General features: G+C 47.1%; 1 protein-coding gene across 1 annotated transcript in view; it reads left to right on the top strand.

The window, feature by feature from the left end:
• TNXB (tenascin XB) overlaps positions 1-16,638 on the top strand; it is a 77,954-nt gene that overhangs the window by 38,665 nt on the left and 22,651 nt on the right. Inside the window, 8 exon segments of the mRNA XM_006896260.1 lie at positions 3,277-3,603; positions 5,363-5,388; positions 5,794-6,064; positions 6,407-6,721; positions 9,185-9,502; positions 9,857-10,180; positions 12,884-13,192; positions 16,606-16,613. Coding sequence (XP_006896322.1) covers positions 3,277-3,603; positions 5,363-5,388; positions 5,794-6,064; positions 6,407-6,721; positions 9,185-9,502; positions 9,857-10,180; positions 12,884-13,192; positions 16,606-16,613 — 1,898 coding nt within the window.

Genomic DNA, 16,638 nt, shown 5'->3' on the forward strand with positions numbered 1-16,638 from the left:
GTCAACCACTGACTGGAAATGTGCCAGACACCGACCATGGCTGACTTAGCCGAATTTTACTTTTTAATCACATTATCACATACAATGTTTGTGTTATAACCACAAATAAAAAAAAAAAAACCAAAACAAAACAAAACACAACCCACAAAACCTCAAAACCAAAAAAAAAAAGAAAAACTAGAAAACAGCCCAACATCCAACCACATTGGAATGATTAAGTGATTTAGGCAACATCTATAAAATGAGCTATTATGTCACTCTGGAACTGTTTTAACACAAGAGAATGACTTTATAATGCTTCAATGAAAAGAGAGCACACATTTTCTGTAAGGCTAACCACGAACACTTGAACATAATGCACGTGGCAAGAAGCCTGGAAGGAAACGCATCCCCTGGGAGGCTTGGTTGGCGGGATAGAAGGGGATGTTCCATGTTCCACTACTCAGTATTTTCTGTTAGAGTCTATTCTGTTGTCCAGGCTTTCTTCTACGGCAAACATTTCTTTTAAGAAAAAAAAAAATCTCTTCCCTCTCCTATTCCTTCTCACCTCCACTACCATAACTCATTTCTAATTAGGGCAAAGTAAAAAATTTTAATGCATGAAATATTAGAAGGTAGCAAAATCAGAAAGCACCTTAAATTACAAACCACCGTCAGCAAGGCCAGCCTTTTCTAAGTCATCTCAGCCAGGTTCTTAGACCTGTTCAGGGCATTTCATCAGAGTTTCTGTGGTTGGTGAAGAACCAATTCTCTCTGAGAAGTGCCACTTCGGAGGACAAATAGCTACCCAGTGACACCATTTGAAGGCCCCTGGATGACACTAAAGATTTGTGCTTGAGAACCAACCTAAAGGCTGACCGTTCACATCTATCCAGTCGTGTCACAGAAGAAAGGACTGGCAACCAAAAGATCAACCCAGAACCTCAGCTCATTGCTGTTGGGTTGTAACTGGCTCACACCTGGACCTCCAGTGGGTTTTTGAGACTGTAAATCATATGGGAGGAGACTGACTATCTTTCTCCCACAGAACAGCTGGTGGATTCAAACCTCTAGAGATGCGCTCACTGCCTTTGGGCTGGCAGTGCAGCTCCCTACACTAGGCTGCTAGTGCTTCCTCCAAAAGGCCACAGGCATTGGAGACCCAGCAGAGCACAGTGCTGCTCTGAAACACACAGGGTTGCTTGAAAGCAACAGGGTTTTGTGGGGGGTTAGTTTTTCTATTTTTGTATGTAACACCAATTAAGCAGCATTGGGAGTTGTGTTCTCATTTCTTGAAGATAGGCCAGAAGAGAAAATCCTATCTCAGTCCCAGCGTACTCTGTAGGAATTGAGGAAGCTTCATTTCTGTGTACATGTTTAGGAATGTCTGGGTTAAGGAGAGGGAGAAACTAGGGGGGAGGCTTCCCTAGAAAATAAGCATTAGAGAAAGTCACACCTTGGAAATAAGTTCTTGATTCTCATCTAATGTTCAATTTTTGTTTTGTTTTGTTTTGCTGTTGTGATAAATCACAAAATGTGTACAATAAAACAAATCTATTTCCCCTCATCAATTCCCAATCCGTGGCTATGCCACGTGTTACAGAGAGAAACTGTGCCTCATACGATTTTCTTGGCTATATAATCTTTACTGGCTTCCCTGGGTGGTGCCAATGGTTTTCTCTCACCTACTAACCTAAAAGGGACCTCTGGTGGCCTAGTAGTAAGGATTGCACTGCCAATGCAAAGGTGCACAATTTGAATCTACCAGCTACTCCATAGGAGAAAGATAGGTCTTTTCCTCCTGTGCAGTTCACTGCCTCTGAAAACCTGATGGCAGATCAGCTATGGGTCAGTTCCAACTCTACGGTTAACAAAAACAACAACTAAACTAAAGTTTGGTGGTTTAAAGCCACCCAGCAGTGCCGTGGAAGAAAGTCTTGGCAATCTCCTTCCATAAAGATCACACCCAAGAAAACTCTGTGGAGCAGTTCTCTGCTACACATGGCTTTACCAGAAGCCAGGGTCAGTTCAATGGCAACAGGTACTCTTTATGGCAGTAGACTGCCAGGGCTTTCTTCCAAATTGCTGCTAGGTGAGTTCAAACCACCCAACTTTAAATTAACAGCCAATTGCATGCGGTTTACACCACAAAGGGACTTTCAGTACGAAGCAGAGAGAGTTGAATAACAGACCCAAATCCTATTCCCTTCCTGTCCCATTTATACCACACCCCATTCTCTCCAATATTAGTTTTTCCTCACACCCTACTTTCTCCATTTTTTTTTCCTCAAGAAGATACAAGTTCGTCCCAGAGAGGGTTAAACCAGGTTGTTCCTTGGAGGCAAGGATTCTTAAGCTTTGTCTGACATACTTTGGACATGGTTCAAGGAGGGACCAGTCCTTGGAGAAGGGACGTCATGCTTGGGAGGATGGAGAGACAATGCAGGAGAGGAGGACCCTCGGTGAGATGGATTGATTCAGTGACTGGGGTAATGGGGGTGGGTGTGTCAGATACAGTAAGATTGGCACAGAATAGAGCAGGGTTTAGGGCTGTTATACATAGGGTCGCTAAGAGTCGAAGGCAACTTGGCAACATATAACAATAAGATCTTAAGCTCACATTTTTCTAGTTCTGAAAAGAAATAGCAACATTATGGAATATTTGAGAAATAATTAAAAAACCCTCATCATTCCCTTTTGAACCAAAACACCCCCATCAGTAATGATACACGTAGCTAACTCCCTCACTGTGTTTTCCACGTAGAGCATGTTTCAAAGTTACCTTCAAAATTCATGTAATTCTAGGGCCTTTACTTTGGTTTATGCAAGTTACATCCTAGCCTTTTGCCCTATGAAGCATGACCGAAGTTAATCACCCACATAGTGGTTATGTGATGCTTCAGACCAGTGCACTGAAGCTGAATTCATCATCATCCTTCATGGGTCATTTGAGTTCCTGACACGTTTTGCTGTCTTGAATAATCCATGAATGAACTCTTCCATGTTATAACTTTTTCCTTCTTTTTTAAATAATTTTTTTAGGCTAGGTGCCCAGAAATGGGATTATTGAGTCAAAGGAAATGAGCGTTATCTTGGCACTTTCTGCAGGTTTGTAACAGTGCAGGCCTGCCAGCAGTCCGTGAGTGGGAATGGGACCCGTTTCAGACACCTGATGGATGTTCCATCAGAGCCTCCCAGAGCCTCCAAGCCCATGGCTGGAGGAGAATATGGAAGACTGATGTCAACAACAGAGACAATCACCCATTTAGCCTGATTTCCCTATCCCTCTTCTCTCAGTCCCTCAGGAGGTTGTGGAAGAGACCCCTACAGAGCCCACCACAGAGTTCCCAGACACCCTCGAGGAGCCCCTCCTGGGGGAGCTGACGGTGACAGGATCCACCACTGACTCGCTGAGCCTCTCCTGGACCGTCCCCCAGGGCCACTTTGACTCCTTCACCGTGCAGTACAAGGACAGGGACGGGCGGCCCCAACTGGTGCGCGTCAGGGGTGAGGAGCGTGAGGTGACCGTGCAGGGCCTGGAGCCCGGGCGCAAGTACAAGATGAACCTGTACGGCTTCCATGAGGGGCAGCGTGTGGGCCCGAAGTCCACTGTGAGCAAGACAGGTGAGTGCAGGCCTGGAGCAGGGCAGGGTGTAGACAAGGGACCTTATAGAGTTTCCCTTTCCTCCCAGCTGCATAGAAAGAGAAATGCCCATCTGAATCATCGAGCACCTTGTATAACGCAGATCGGTCCGTCAGGTTTGGGCAGAGCCTCAGGCGACTGCATTCCTAGATGTTTTCCCCTATGATGCCAATGTCTCTGGTCCACAGACTTTAGAATTTGTTGAGAACTATTTAACCTGTGCCCATGATTCCACTCAAGATCCAGCTGCTCTCTAGCTGACTGGGCCAAGGATGAGAGGGGGCCGTGAGATGAGGATCAGGCTGTTGGTAACACCTGGCTTAAGTAGTAGCAAAGATTTTACCCAGTGGGTAATTTGTTCAGTGAGAGACTTACATGCCCTGATTTGAGCACTGGAGGACAGGTTATCAGTGACCGCTAAACACCCCTAGAAGCACAGTGCAGGGAGCTGGTAAGTTTCTGCTTTGTGCAGTAAGGAACAATATATGTGAACTCTCAGCACCTGGGGGAGAGGGTGCTAGAAGAGACTTGATGGGGTATTTGGGCTGTATTAGGTGATTGTGGGAAGAGCTTAAGGGGTGAGGAGTTTATGGGTGGAATACATAATGCACTTGATTGATGGGCGTAAGGTTGAAACAAGTCTATACAGAAGGGTCTCAGAAGAACGGCCCCACAATCTGCTTTCCAGAACTGAGCCAGTAAAACCTTGTGGAACACAGTCTTGCCCTGATATACATGGGGTCACCATGAGTCAGAATCACCCCAACAACAAATACTTGCAGGTTGATTTTAGGAGAGAAGTTCTGCCTGGACTGAGTGCTACTGGGAAAGAATCATTCTATGATTTATTGCAGTATTATTAAAAAATCTTACCTACTGAGCAGATAAGCACAAAGGGACAACTGTGAGTAGTGCAGAAGCAGTGGTCACTCCAATCAGCCAGGATCAGGACAGATTTGTTGCCTTGAGTACGTGGGCAGCATTCAGCTTTTGTCTCTGTTCAGATTGAGTAGAGCGGTTCCCATTCCTGGAAATTGTCCATATTCACCAGGAGAACTGGAGACTGCAATATCAGACCAGCTCCTAGCAGCCCAGCTGAGTAGATGGACCAGGAGGCTCTCAAACACCAGGGATGCTCATCTCCTGGGTGAAGCTTTGAAAATGGCACACAGGTCCTTATCATAAAGGGACAGACAGTGAACCCGCAAATGAGACAATAGAAAGGGAAGGAGCATGGAGCACGGAGCTCAGGAACCAGGCCAGGACAAGGCAGAGAGCCTTCTGCCTAAGTCTTGACTGGTAACAGTGCCAGAGAAAGAGAAAAAGGATACCAGGTTACCATCCCAGAAGGTGCAGACACCCAGAGGCCAGAAACAGCAGGCTGGTTGGAGGAGCTGAAAAAGCATCATAGATACCTTTTTGAGGTGGGAGAGGGCTTTGAGATATATCTGGGGGCAGAGGGGCAGCTCTCTCTGTGAGATTCCTTCCACAGATGAGTAGAGTGGTTGTACTGTTTCAAGTTGAAGATCAACATGAATTTTTACAAAAATTCATTCTGGCTATTTAGTGAAAAATGGGTAGGAAAGGGGAACAGCTTGGAGCCGAGAGAGAGCAGTAGGGAGACAGTCACCCAGGTGGGAGAAGATGATGGTCCAAACCAAGAAAATGGATGGAGACAGGAGAGGGAACTGAGGAAGGAGGATGACCCCACTCAGACCCCATGACAGCTGAGCAGAGGAGGGGCACAGGATGGTCCAGGGGCAACAGTGGAACAGCAGGTATCCCCAGCAGAAGAGCTGATTGGGAACAATGACATCATTAAATGGGCACAGAGGTGATAGCCAGCAGAGGCAGGGTCCAAGGACAGTGGACATGGAAGCTTGTTCTTGGAAAAGAGGCAGGTGCTGGGGCAGAAGAGAGGTTATGGGGATGTTTGTGGACATTGGTGAGGACACAGTTGCATGAGGGTCAGAGGATAGAACACTCACAGGGAAGGTTCTGGAAAAGCAAAGATGATTAGAACTGCATCTGCCCCATGTTTACCCTGTTGTCTGTACCATGTCCTCTTGCATGCTGAGGGATGAAGACACCTCACCTGTCCCCTCGCTTTCTCCACCTCTCCAGAAGATGAAGTCAAGATGACCTCGCCCCCACCCATGGCTATCCCTGAGCCTCCCTCCAAGCCACGTCTAGGGGAGCTGGCCGTGACTGATGCCACCCCCGATTCCCTGAGCCTGTCCTGGACGGTCCCTGAAGGTCGCTTTGACTACTTCCTGATCCAGTACAGGAATGGTGATGGGCAACCCAAGGGTGTACGGGTGCCAGGACATGAGGACAGCATCACCATCTCAGGCCTGGAGCCGGACCACAAGTACAAGATGAACCTGTATGGCGTCTATGATGGCCAGCGTGTGGGCCCCATCTTTGCCACTGGGGTGACTGGTGAGTATAGAGCAGAGGCCCAGGGTTGCCCTGCTGCAAGTCCCCCTCCCTCTGATGATGACTGTGGTACCTGTGCCTTTGCCCTGTGACTCCCTGAGGTCTACTCCGTTCTCTTGGGCAGAGAAGGGTGGATATGAACTGTGCTCATGGCTGCCACCTGTTCCTTAGCCTGACACGGGCTTATGGGCACATTTGTCAAGAGTTGGCCCCTTGACAGGATCCCAGCATAAGAAAGGGCTTTTCTAGACTGACCTCAGGACACCAGTTGTGGTTATGGCTTCTCTGAGGACTCAAGGACATCTCACAGGAGGTCCCCTCACCCTCTCTGTGTCTCCTTCTCAGCTCCAGAGGAAGAGACCCCCGCACCCACAGAACCCACCACAGAGGCCCCTGAGGAGCCGCTCCTGGGGGAGCTGACGGTGACAGGATCCACCACAGACTCGCTGAGCCTCTCCTGGACTGTCCCCCAGGGCCACTTTGACTCCTTCACCGTGCAGTACAAGGACAGGGACGGGCGGCCCCAGCTGGTGCGTGTCGGGGGTGAGGAGCGTGAGGTGACCGTGCAGGGTCTGGAGCCCGGGCGCAAGTACAAGATGAACCTGTATGGCTTCCATGAGGGGCAGCGTGTGGGCCCTGAGTCCACCGTGGGCAAGACAGGTGAGTGCAGGCCGGGAACAGAGCAGGGTGGATGGATGATGGTCCTGGAACAGTTTCTCTTTTCTACCAGCTTCTGATAAATAGAAAAGTTCTCAACAGAGGGCCTCTCCATCAGACTTCCTCCAACACAGATTTGTTCGCTCTTTTGGCAGTCTGTAGTTTGTTCACGACCCTTTGCCAACACTACAGTTCAAGGGTATTGATTTTTCTTTGAGCTTTCTGATTCATAGTCCTAATTTCAGATGCATATGAAGCAATTTAAAATACCATGGCTTGAGTCTGCTGCACCTTAGTCTTTAAACTGACATCCTGGCTCTTTAGCACTTTAAAGAGATCCTTGACAGCAGATTTTCCCAAGGTAACACCTCTTTTGGTATCTTGACTACTCATTCCATGCACGTTGATTGTGGATACAAATAAAATGAAATCATTGACAGCTTCAGTCTTTTGTCCATCTAGCTTTATGTTGCCTGTTGGTCCAAAGGTAAAGAAATTTGTTTTCTTTATGTTGGATTGTAATCCTTATTGAAGACTGTAGTAATTTATATTTTTCAAGTCATCTTCACTTTCTGCAAGAAGGTTGTACCACCTGCATGACGTTAGTGTCAGTCTTGATGCTACATTTATCTTTGCAGAGTCTAGCTTCTCAAATTACTTGCTTATAATACAGCTGGAATAGATACTGAGAAAGGATGCAGCCCCAGCACACATATTTTCTGATTTTAAACCAAGCAGCGTTCTCTTGTTCTATTCAAAGGTCTGCTTGGTTTTGGCCCATGTATAGTTTTCACATGAGCACAATGTAGTGTTCTGGAATCCTCATTCATTTCAATTTTAGCCATAATTGATTTTTATCCACATAGTTGAATCCATAGTCAGTGAAATACAATTAAACGTCTTTCTGATATTCTCTGCTTTTAGCCAAAATCCATCTAACATTAGCAGTGATGTCCCTCTTTCCATGGTGTATCTGTCAGTCGGCCATACTGTGGTGGCTTGTGTGTTTGTATTTACAATGTTGGGTTTTTCTGTTTGGTTGGTTGGTTGGGATTTTTTAAATTATTTTTTTGTGCATGTACTGTCAAATCAGATCTGACCGGTATAGGAGGAGATTGTCTCACCTTCTTCAGCAGAGCTGCTGTTTTTAGGTGCTGTTAAGTACCTGTGACCCATAACAACTCTATGTACAGCAGCTCTGAACCCTGCCCTATCCTGAGCCAATCTCATCGTCTCTGACACACTTAACCCCTTTACCCCAGTTACTGTGTCAATCCATCCAACCAGGGTCTTCCTCTCCTGTGCTGACTTTATACCCTTCTAAGTATGATGTCCTTTTCCAAGGACTGGTCCCTCCTGGCCAAGTACCCAAAGTATGTGAGGCAGAGCTTCAGAATCCTAACCTCCAAGGAGAAACTTGGTTTCACCCTCTCCAAGACCTATTTGTTTTCTTGGTGGTCCATGGATGTTCATGACTCTTTTCCAGCACTTCAGTTCAAAAGCATCAATTCTTCTGTCATCCTTAGTCATTGTCCAGCTCTCTGATGCATAGCAAGTAATTGCCAAGACCACAGCCTGGATTAGTCTCTAGATGGACATCGTTGCTTTTCAGCACTCTTTATTCTTGCATACCTGTAATGTCTTCCTTTGCCTTGGTCACATTGTGCTGACTTATCCCAAACTGCATATTGTCTCTCCCTTCTCCAGAATTAGCATGCATTTATTATCTAGTTAGTGATTCTCCCACCCCTTTCCATTTCCAATAATTATCAAAGACTGGGTGTAAACCTTGTCTTTTTATATAATTTTTGTCCTTTTTTAATTTATTTCTTTCACTCAGCATAATGTCCTTCGTATATACGTACTTCTAAAAAGAACTCATTCTGTCCTTTGAGTGGTTAGATTGAGGGGCGTGGGAAACGCAGGTGACTGGAGTAAGGAGACTAGCAGGAAGGCAGTAACTCAAGTGAGGTGAGAAGATGTCCCAAACTGGGAGAGGGGGGGATGGAGGTGGGGAGGGAAGTGTTCCTAAGAAGAACTTAGAAAAGAGACCTATTTGGGAGTTCATTTATAGCTCGGGAGGGGGAAGACTCCAGAAAATCTAGGTTTCTAGTTAAGCAATCTCTGGGAGCAAAAACATCTTCAAGTAGACAATGGAATGCCAACCAGATCCCCATGGGAGGGAACTCTCAGGTACAATGACTATACTGGCCTGGACTCAAATGAGAAGCCAGTGATGGGACAGAGGAGGGGACATGTGGATATTAGTGGACAATGATGAGGGCACAGGTACAGGAGTGTCAGGGGATAGGGCATCAACAGGAAAGGTTGGAAAAGATACGTGAGAACAAATGTGGACAGATCTTTCATAGTATTTATCATCATAATTTTCGTACCTCATTCCTATACATGTTGAAATGAGGATAAAGAGACCTCATCTGTCCCTTCTGTCTTGTCTTTCTCCAGAAGATGAAGTCAGGACGACCCCAGCCCCACCCACGGCTGCCCCTGAGTCTCCCTTCACCCCTCGCCTGGAGGAGCTGACCGTGACTGATGCCACCCCCGACTCCCTGAGCCTGTCCTGGACGGTCCCGGAGGGCCACTTTGACTACTTCTTGGTCCAGTACAGAAATGATGATGGGCAGCCCAAGGCCATACAGGTGCCAGGACATGAGGACAGTGTTACCATCTCAGGCCTGGAGCCGGACCACGAGTACAAGATTAACCTGTTTGGTCTCTACGATGGCCAGCGAGTGGGTCCTGTCTTTACTGTGGGTGAAACAGGTGAGTAGAGTTGGAGGGTGGAGGTCCAGGTCCAATGTAGGATCCAAAAGGAAGGCTACCTGATATCTTAACACAGGCCATTTACTTTTGTACCTTTTGCTATGGCTCCCTGAGGTCTGACTGCTTTTCCCACTCAGAAAACGATAATGTGAACTATGCTGGTGGCCACCAACTGTTCCCCAACTTCACCTGGGGCTCTGGGCACATTTGTAAAGTGTCAGCCTCTTGACAGGATCCCAGCTTATGAATGAGCTTCTCTGACTGACCTCAGGACACCAGTGGTGGCCATGGCTTCTCTGAGGACTCAAGAACATCTCATAGGACCCCCGCCACTCTCTGTGTCTCCTTTCTCAGCTCCAGAGGAAGAGACCCCCACTCCCACAGAGCCTATCACAGAGGCCACAGAGACCCCTGAGGAGCCACTCCTGGGGGAGCTGACGGTGACAGGATCCACCACAGACTCGCTGAGCCTCTCCTGGACCGTCCCCCAGGGCCACTTTGACTCCTTCACCGTGCAGTACAAGGACAGGGACGGGCGGCCCCAACTGGTGCGTGTCGGGGGTGAGGAGCGTGAGGTGACCGTGCAGGGCCTGGAGCCCGGGCGCAAGTACAAGATGAACCTGTATGGCTTCCATGAGGGGCACCGTGTGGGTCCTGAGTCCACCGTGGGCAAGACAGGTGAGTGCAAGCCGGGAAATGGGCAGAGTGGATGGGTGATGGTCCTGGAACAGTTTCCCTTTTCTACCAGCTTCTGATAAATAAAAAAGTTCTCAACAAAGGAGTTTCTGGTACACATCCAGATTGCTCGGCAATCTTGTTGAAGGAGACTCCATTCAGCAGAGTTAGGCCTGAGTTCTCTGTGATGCTGACGTTTCTGATCCACAAACTTCAGTTTGAATAGTATATCTGTTCACAAGAAAGGAATAAGGAACCTCCTTTAGAATTTGTTGAAAAGGTACATAACCTTGACTCATGCTTCCTCTCAATGTGCAGCTGCTCTCAAGCTGACCACTAGGATGACAGTTGGCTGGGATGGCAGATGGTAGATTGGAGTCCTGACTGCAGCCTGCCCTGACCTGAAACATCCTTTTTCATTTTCATAGATGTGCCGATTCAATCAATAGATGAGCCTTGAGCTGGGCCCTGGGAAGTCTCTCTCACAACAGACGTTCAGGTTCCAGTTCCAATAGGGTGTACAATCAAGGTGGGGAGGGGAATCCTAGGAGAGAGAAGACCATTGGGTAGGGAGCCCAGGAAAAGGCCAGGACGCCTAAGACTGTCCCTGGAGGTTAGGGACTTGCTTGCTGGCAGCATTAAAGAGGAGGGAGAGGTCAGATTGGTGTCATACCAGGGTCAAGGGCTCTGCGCCTGGACACAGGTGCATGGGGGAGTCATACCAGAGGCAAAGGCTCCAAGCTGGACACAGGTGCATGGGGGGACAAAGAGGCTTGGGAGGCCATCTTTTGAGGTGGGAAGATAGTCATCATATGTTTCTATAGTAGCAGGGGCAGCTGGTGGAGGGTGATTGTACACCTTTAAGCTGAAAGCTGACACCATCACATTTGCATTTTTTAAAAAAACCTCACTCTCACTTTCTATGAAGATGGTGCTGAAAGCGAAGAAGGAAGCCCCTGCCCCTCCCAAAACTGAAGCCAAAGCAAAGGCATTGAAGGCCAAGAAGGCAGTCCTGAAGGGCGTCCACAGCCCAAAAAAAAAAAAGAAGAAGATCCGCACGTCACCTACATTCCGGCGGCCTAAGACGCTGAGATTCCGAAGGCAGCCCAAATACCCCCGGAAGAGCGCCCCCAGGAGAAACAAGCTTGACCACTATGCCATCATCACATTTCCCCTGACCACTGAGTCAGCCATGAAGAAGATAGAAGATAACAACACACTTGTGTTCATTGTGGATGTCAAGGTCAATGAGCACCAAATTTAAAAAGCTGTGAAGAAGCTCTATGACATTGATGTGGATATGGTCAACACATTGATTAGACCTGTTGGAGAGAAGAAGGCCTATGTTCGACTTGCTCCTGACTATGATGATTTGGATGTTGCCAACAAAATTGGAATCATCTAAACTGAGTCCAGTGGGCTAATTCTAAATACAAATTTTTCTCACAAAAAAAAAAACCAACACCACCACAAAAAAAACCCCAAACCAAACAACACCACTCGCGCTGTTTGGGAGAGAATGAGTAGGAAGGGGAACAGACTGGAGCAGAGAGAACAGTTGGGAGGCAGTAACCCCGGATGAGAGGAGATGGTGGCCCAACCAGGAGGACTGGGTGAGGTGAGGGAGGGAAGTGCTCCCAGAGGAAGGAGTCTGACCCCACTCTGACCCACAGGCAGCTGAACAAGAGAGGAGTGTAGGGTGTTCCTGTGGTTCTGAGCTTATTTGTGAGTAAAGATGAGATGAAATGAACATTGAGATGCCAGGGAGACTTCAGAAAAGGAAGACTCCAACTACAGTGGTCACCTGATCTGCTCTCGAGAGAGATTGGTGCTGGTCACAGGGATGTTAATGGACAGTGGTCATAGTACATAACTCCGTCACAGTCAGGGGGTCGGACACTGATGGGGAAGGTTCCAGAAAAGCAGAGAACTACCAGGGAAGGCATCCTCCCATGTTTACCCTGTTGTCTGTACCACATCCTCCCACATGCTGAAGTGAGGGATGAAGACACCTCACCTGTCCCCTTTCTTTCTCTCCCTCTCCAGAAGATAAAGTCAAGATGACCCCACCACCGCCTGTGGCTGGCCTGGAGCCTCACATCAAACCACGTCTAGGGGAGCTGACCGTGACTGGTGCCACCCCTGACTCCCTGAGCCTGTCCTGGACGGTCCCCGAGGGCAGCTTTAATCAGTTCCTGATCCAGTACAAAAACGGTGACGGGCAACCCAAGGGCGTACGGGTGCCAGGACATGAGGACAGCGTCACCATCTCAGGCCTGGAGCCAGACCACAAGTACAAGATGAACCTGTACGGTCTCTACAACGGCCAGCGTGTGGGCCCCATCTTTGCCACTGGGGTGACTGGTGAGTGGAGGATGTTGCTGGTCAGCGAGCTGGGGTTTTCCGATGACATATTTTCTGTGACCACAGGCCTGATCTTGGCTGAGGCTGTGACCCCTTTGCCCCTGCCTCTGAGATTGTGTCTTCTGGACAGAGAAAAGCTGTTAAGAACTTTGATGCTCTAGTGTCTACTACCTGTTCCTACACCTGATCTGGGGCTCTGGGCACATTTGTGAGGTGCTGACCAAGCATGATGCAAGGCCAAGAATCAACCTTAGTCTTAGCCATGCTTTGCTATGCTTCTCTGTGAGGATATAAGGACACCTCACAGGGGGTCCCCTCACCCTCGCTATGTCTCCTTCTCAGCTCCAGAGGAAGAAACCCCCACAGAGCCCACCACAGAGCCCCCCGAGGAGCCCCTCCTGGGGGAGCTGACGGTGACAGGATCCACCACTGACTCGCTGAGCCTCTCCTGGACCGTCCCCCAGGGCCACTTTGACTCCTTCACCGTGCAGTACAAGGACAGGGACGGGCGGCCCCAGCTGGTGCGTGTCGGGGGTGAGGAGCGTGAGGTGACCGTGCAGGACCTGGAGCCCGGGCGCAAGTACAAGATGAACCTGTACGGCTTCCATGAAGGGCAGCGTGTGGGCCCCAAGTCCACCGTGGGCAAAACAGGTGAGTGCAGGGCCAGAGCAAGACAGGGTGTGGTTGGATGTGGTAGTTAGAAGAATTTTTCTTTTTCTCCCAGCTTCTAGAAGGAAAAATGTCCATTTCAGAGCCTCACGGCAAATGTTAAGCCCATCCGGATCACAAGGCACCTTGTAAAAGTCAGGCAGGTCCATCAACAGTAGCCTTGACCTTGTGCATTTCTAGCAGCTTCCCCCTGTGATGCTGATGATTTTGGTCCACAGGCCTTACTTTGAGTTATGAGACTAGTAACAAAAGTGTGTGGACCTTTTCTTAGAAATTAACCTGCATTAGGATTGCTCATCAGGATAGCTCCCTAGGTGACATGGGACAGGATGCAGATGACAGGTTCCAGGTTGTTTTGCATCCTGGTTCAGCCAGTCACAGATTTATTGACTCATTGAGTGAACAAGGACTTGTCAGCCCAGAACTGGCCCCAAGGCTCAGTGCAAGGCCACTGGAGCAGTCTTTGACATAACAGCCCTACTAGTACTTACCCTAATGGGAGCACTGGCCTGGAGTCAAGTGGTGAATGTGCATATTGAGCAAAGGGACACGATCTTGGGACAGGTAGATGAGCCAGGACTTCTCAGCCACTTCAGGGCATGATGACCCAAGAGATAAGGCCTGGGAATGGGCTGGGGTTAATCAGTGTTCAAGGAGGTAAAAGAAGGTATCTGATCATCCTCAAAACAGGTACAAAGGCCTAAAGTCACCAAAATCCTGGAGGATCCCATCTGATGAGGGAGATGGCTGGATATTTGTCCAGTGGGGGGAAGGTGGTTCATGGGATGTGGGACATCCAGCAGGGTGGTTGTACAGTTTTAGGTTAGGTTGTGACATTCTTATTTTTAAAAAAACTCAGTATGGCTGTCTGGTGAAGAATGAGTGGGAAATACCATCAATGAAGAGGACCTTCTAAGAATGAAGTCACTGTGTGTATCCAAAACCTTTTCCGATAGGGTGAAATGAAAACCAACTGACTAGGAGAAAACATTTGATGATAATATATCAGATAAGAGTCTCATAACAAAATTCTACAGAATACTTCTGGGCTTTCACAAGAAAGTCTAACAACTCAAAATACAAAATGGATAAAAGATGTGGCTGGACCTTTCACAGATCAAGACATTCAGATGACCAACAGACACATGAAGGGATGCTCAAAATCATTGGTGATAAGAGAAAAGCAAATCAAAACTGCAGTGAAATACCATCTCACTCCAGTGGCAGTGGCAAAGTTTTAACAGGACAACAAGCAATAAATGTTGGAGAGGGTTTGGAGAGACAGGAACTTTTTTTATACAGTGTTAGGGGAGTTGTAAAATGGTCCAACCACTCTGGAAGGCAGTTTGACATTTTCTCAAAAAGCTGAACATAGAGATTCCGTATGAACCAGCTATATACCACTGGTCTGAATATGTTATAGTTGTTGTTGTTAGGTGCTGTTGAGTCGAGTAAGACTCATAGTGACCTTATGAACAAAAGATCTGAACCCAGTCCTGTCCTGTGCCATCCTCACACTTCCTGACACAGAAAGAGCCTATTGCAGTTGTCACAATGTCAATCCACTTCACAGACTCTCCACCCTTCCCCTTCTAGCAACATGTCCAAAGTATATGAAGCAAAGCCTCATCATTCTTGCCTTCAATGAGCACTCGAGCTGCACCATCTCCAAGACATGCGTGTTTGTTCTCTTGGACGTCCAGGATATTTGGAGGATGGTTTTCTGGCCAATGGATTGGAAGAGGTCCATATTTGTTCCCAAAACCAAGAAGAGTGATCCAACTGAATGTGGAAGTTACCGAACAATATCATTGATACCACATGCAAGCAAAATACAGCTGAAAAACATTCAAACACGGCTGGAACAGAACATAGAGAATTGACAGAAGTTCAAGCAGGATTTAGGAGAGGCTGTGGCACCAGTGAAATCATTGCTGATGTCAGATGGGTCCTGGCTAAAAGTAAAGAATACCAGAAGAATGTCTATTTGTGCTCTATTGAGTACGCAAAGGCATTTGGCTGTGTGGATCCTGACAAATTGTGGTAGGAATATACCTCAGGGAAAACAAGAGATACAAATGAAGATGTGTACACTAATGCTCACAGCAGCATTATTCACAATAGCAAGAGCATGGAAACTGCCAGAATGTCCTTCATCAAATGACTAGATTGAGAAACTATGGCATATTCACACGATGGGATACTATACAGCACTCAGGAGCAATGATTTTGAAAAATACTATATAACTTGGGAGAGGCTAGAGAGCATTATGCTGAGTGACTGAATTACGTACATTAGAAAGAAATACTGTATAAGTCCATTATTGTAAAAACAGAAGGATTACCTGTGAGATGTGTATGCATGTACAAATGGTTTGTACCAGATGTTTACAAAGAGTAAAGAATACTTAGAACTGTGCCACTTATGAAAGGAAATCTTCTCTAAAAGATGCATTCCTGTACCAGAGCTATGTCTCATTCGCCCTCTGGAAAACTAGAATCAAGTTTTTAAATAATGCCTTTTTAATTGTACCCTCTAGTATTATAGATGTAGGACTATATTCTGTCATACTCTGTGAAAGTAAAATGTACCTGCTTTATTATATGTAATAGTGACTGTGCTGTATCAGAGCTGTTTTTTAGATGTTATTCTAGAATATTTTCTTTCCAGAAGATGATTGAGAAGCTTTTAAAAAATGGTGCCTAGTACCACAACAGTGACAGGACTTTACTGTTTTCTGCAATTTTGTTTTATACCTTTTTTTTTTATGAAGTATGAGAATGTCTGTATTACTCTTGTTACTGTGACTGCAGGACCTAGAAAAACTGTTGCTGCTGTTGATGCATAACACATTGTGATCGGTCTTTTTATGTAACTATATATGAGTGTGTGTGTGTGTGTGTGTGTATACATACATATATAATTTGAATATTTGGAACCTTAGCTGTGCTGTGAACTTTGGTAAATGTATCCCAGTAGTATGGTGTTAGGATGCCTTTGTGCAGATATTAATAGCCATATTGGTCGAGAAATGTTAAACTTATTTTTCCCCATTTGTACCAAGAGTAATGCACTATATTAAACATGCAAGGTCTTACCGACATGCATTTGATTATAGAAGCTAATAAATATTCTCTAAAAAAAAAAAGGGTAGAAGAGGAATAAACTTGGAGCACAGAAACAGCAGTATCCAGGAGAGAGGTGATGATGCCTCTACCAGGAGAGTGGGGGGAAGTGGGGAAGGAAGGGCCCCTGGAGGCACTGAGGAAGGAGAACTGCCCCTGTGATCGCTGAGCAAGGGAGGAGCCCAGGACACCTGGGGGTCGAACACCAAGTGTCCTGAGTTGCCTTGAGCAAGGCAGCACCCAGCACCTGTCCCTCTGTCTTTCTCCAGAAGATGAAGTCAGGACGACCCCAGCCCCACCCA

Source organism: Elephantulus edwardii, unplaced genomic scaffold, assembly GCF_000299155.1.
Source record: "Elephantulus edwardii isolate Elephantulus edwardi_28Jun2011 unplaced genomic scaffold, EleEdw1.0 scaffold00184, whole genome shotgun sequence".
Classification (NCBI taxonomy): Eukaryota; Metazoa; Chordata; class Mammalia; order Macroscelidea; family Macroscelididae; genus Elephantulus; species Elephantulus edwardii.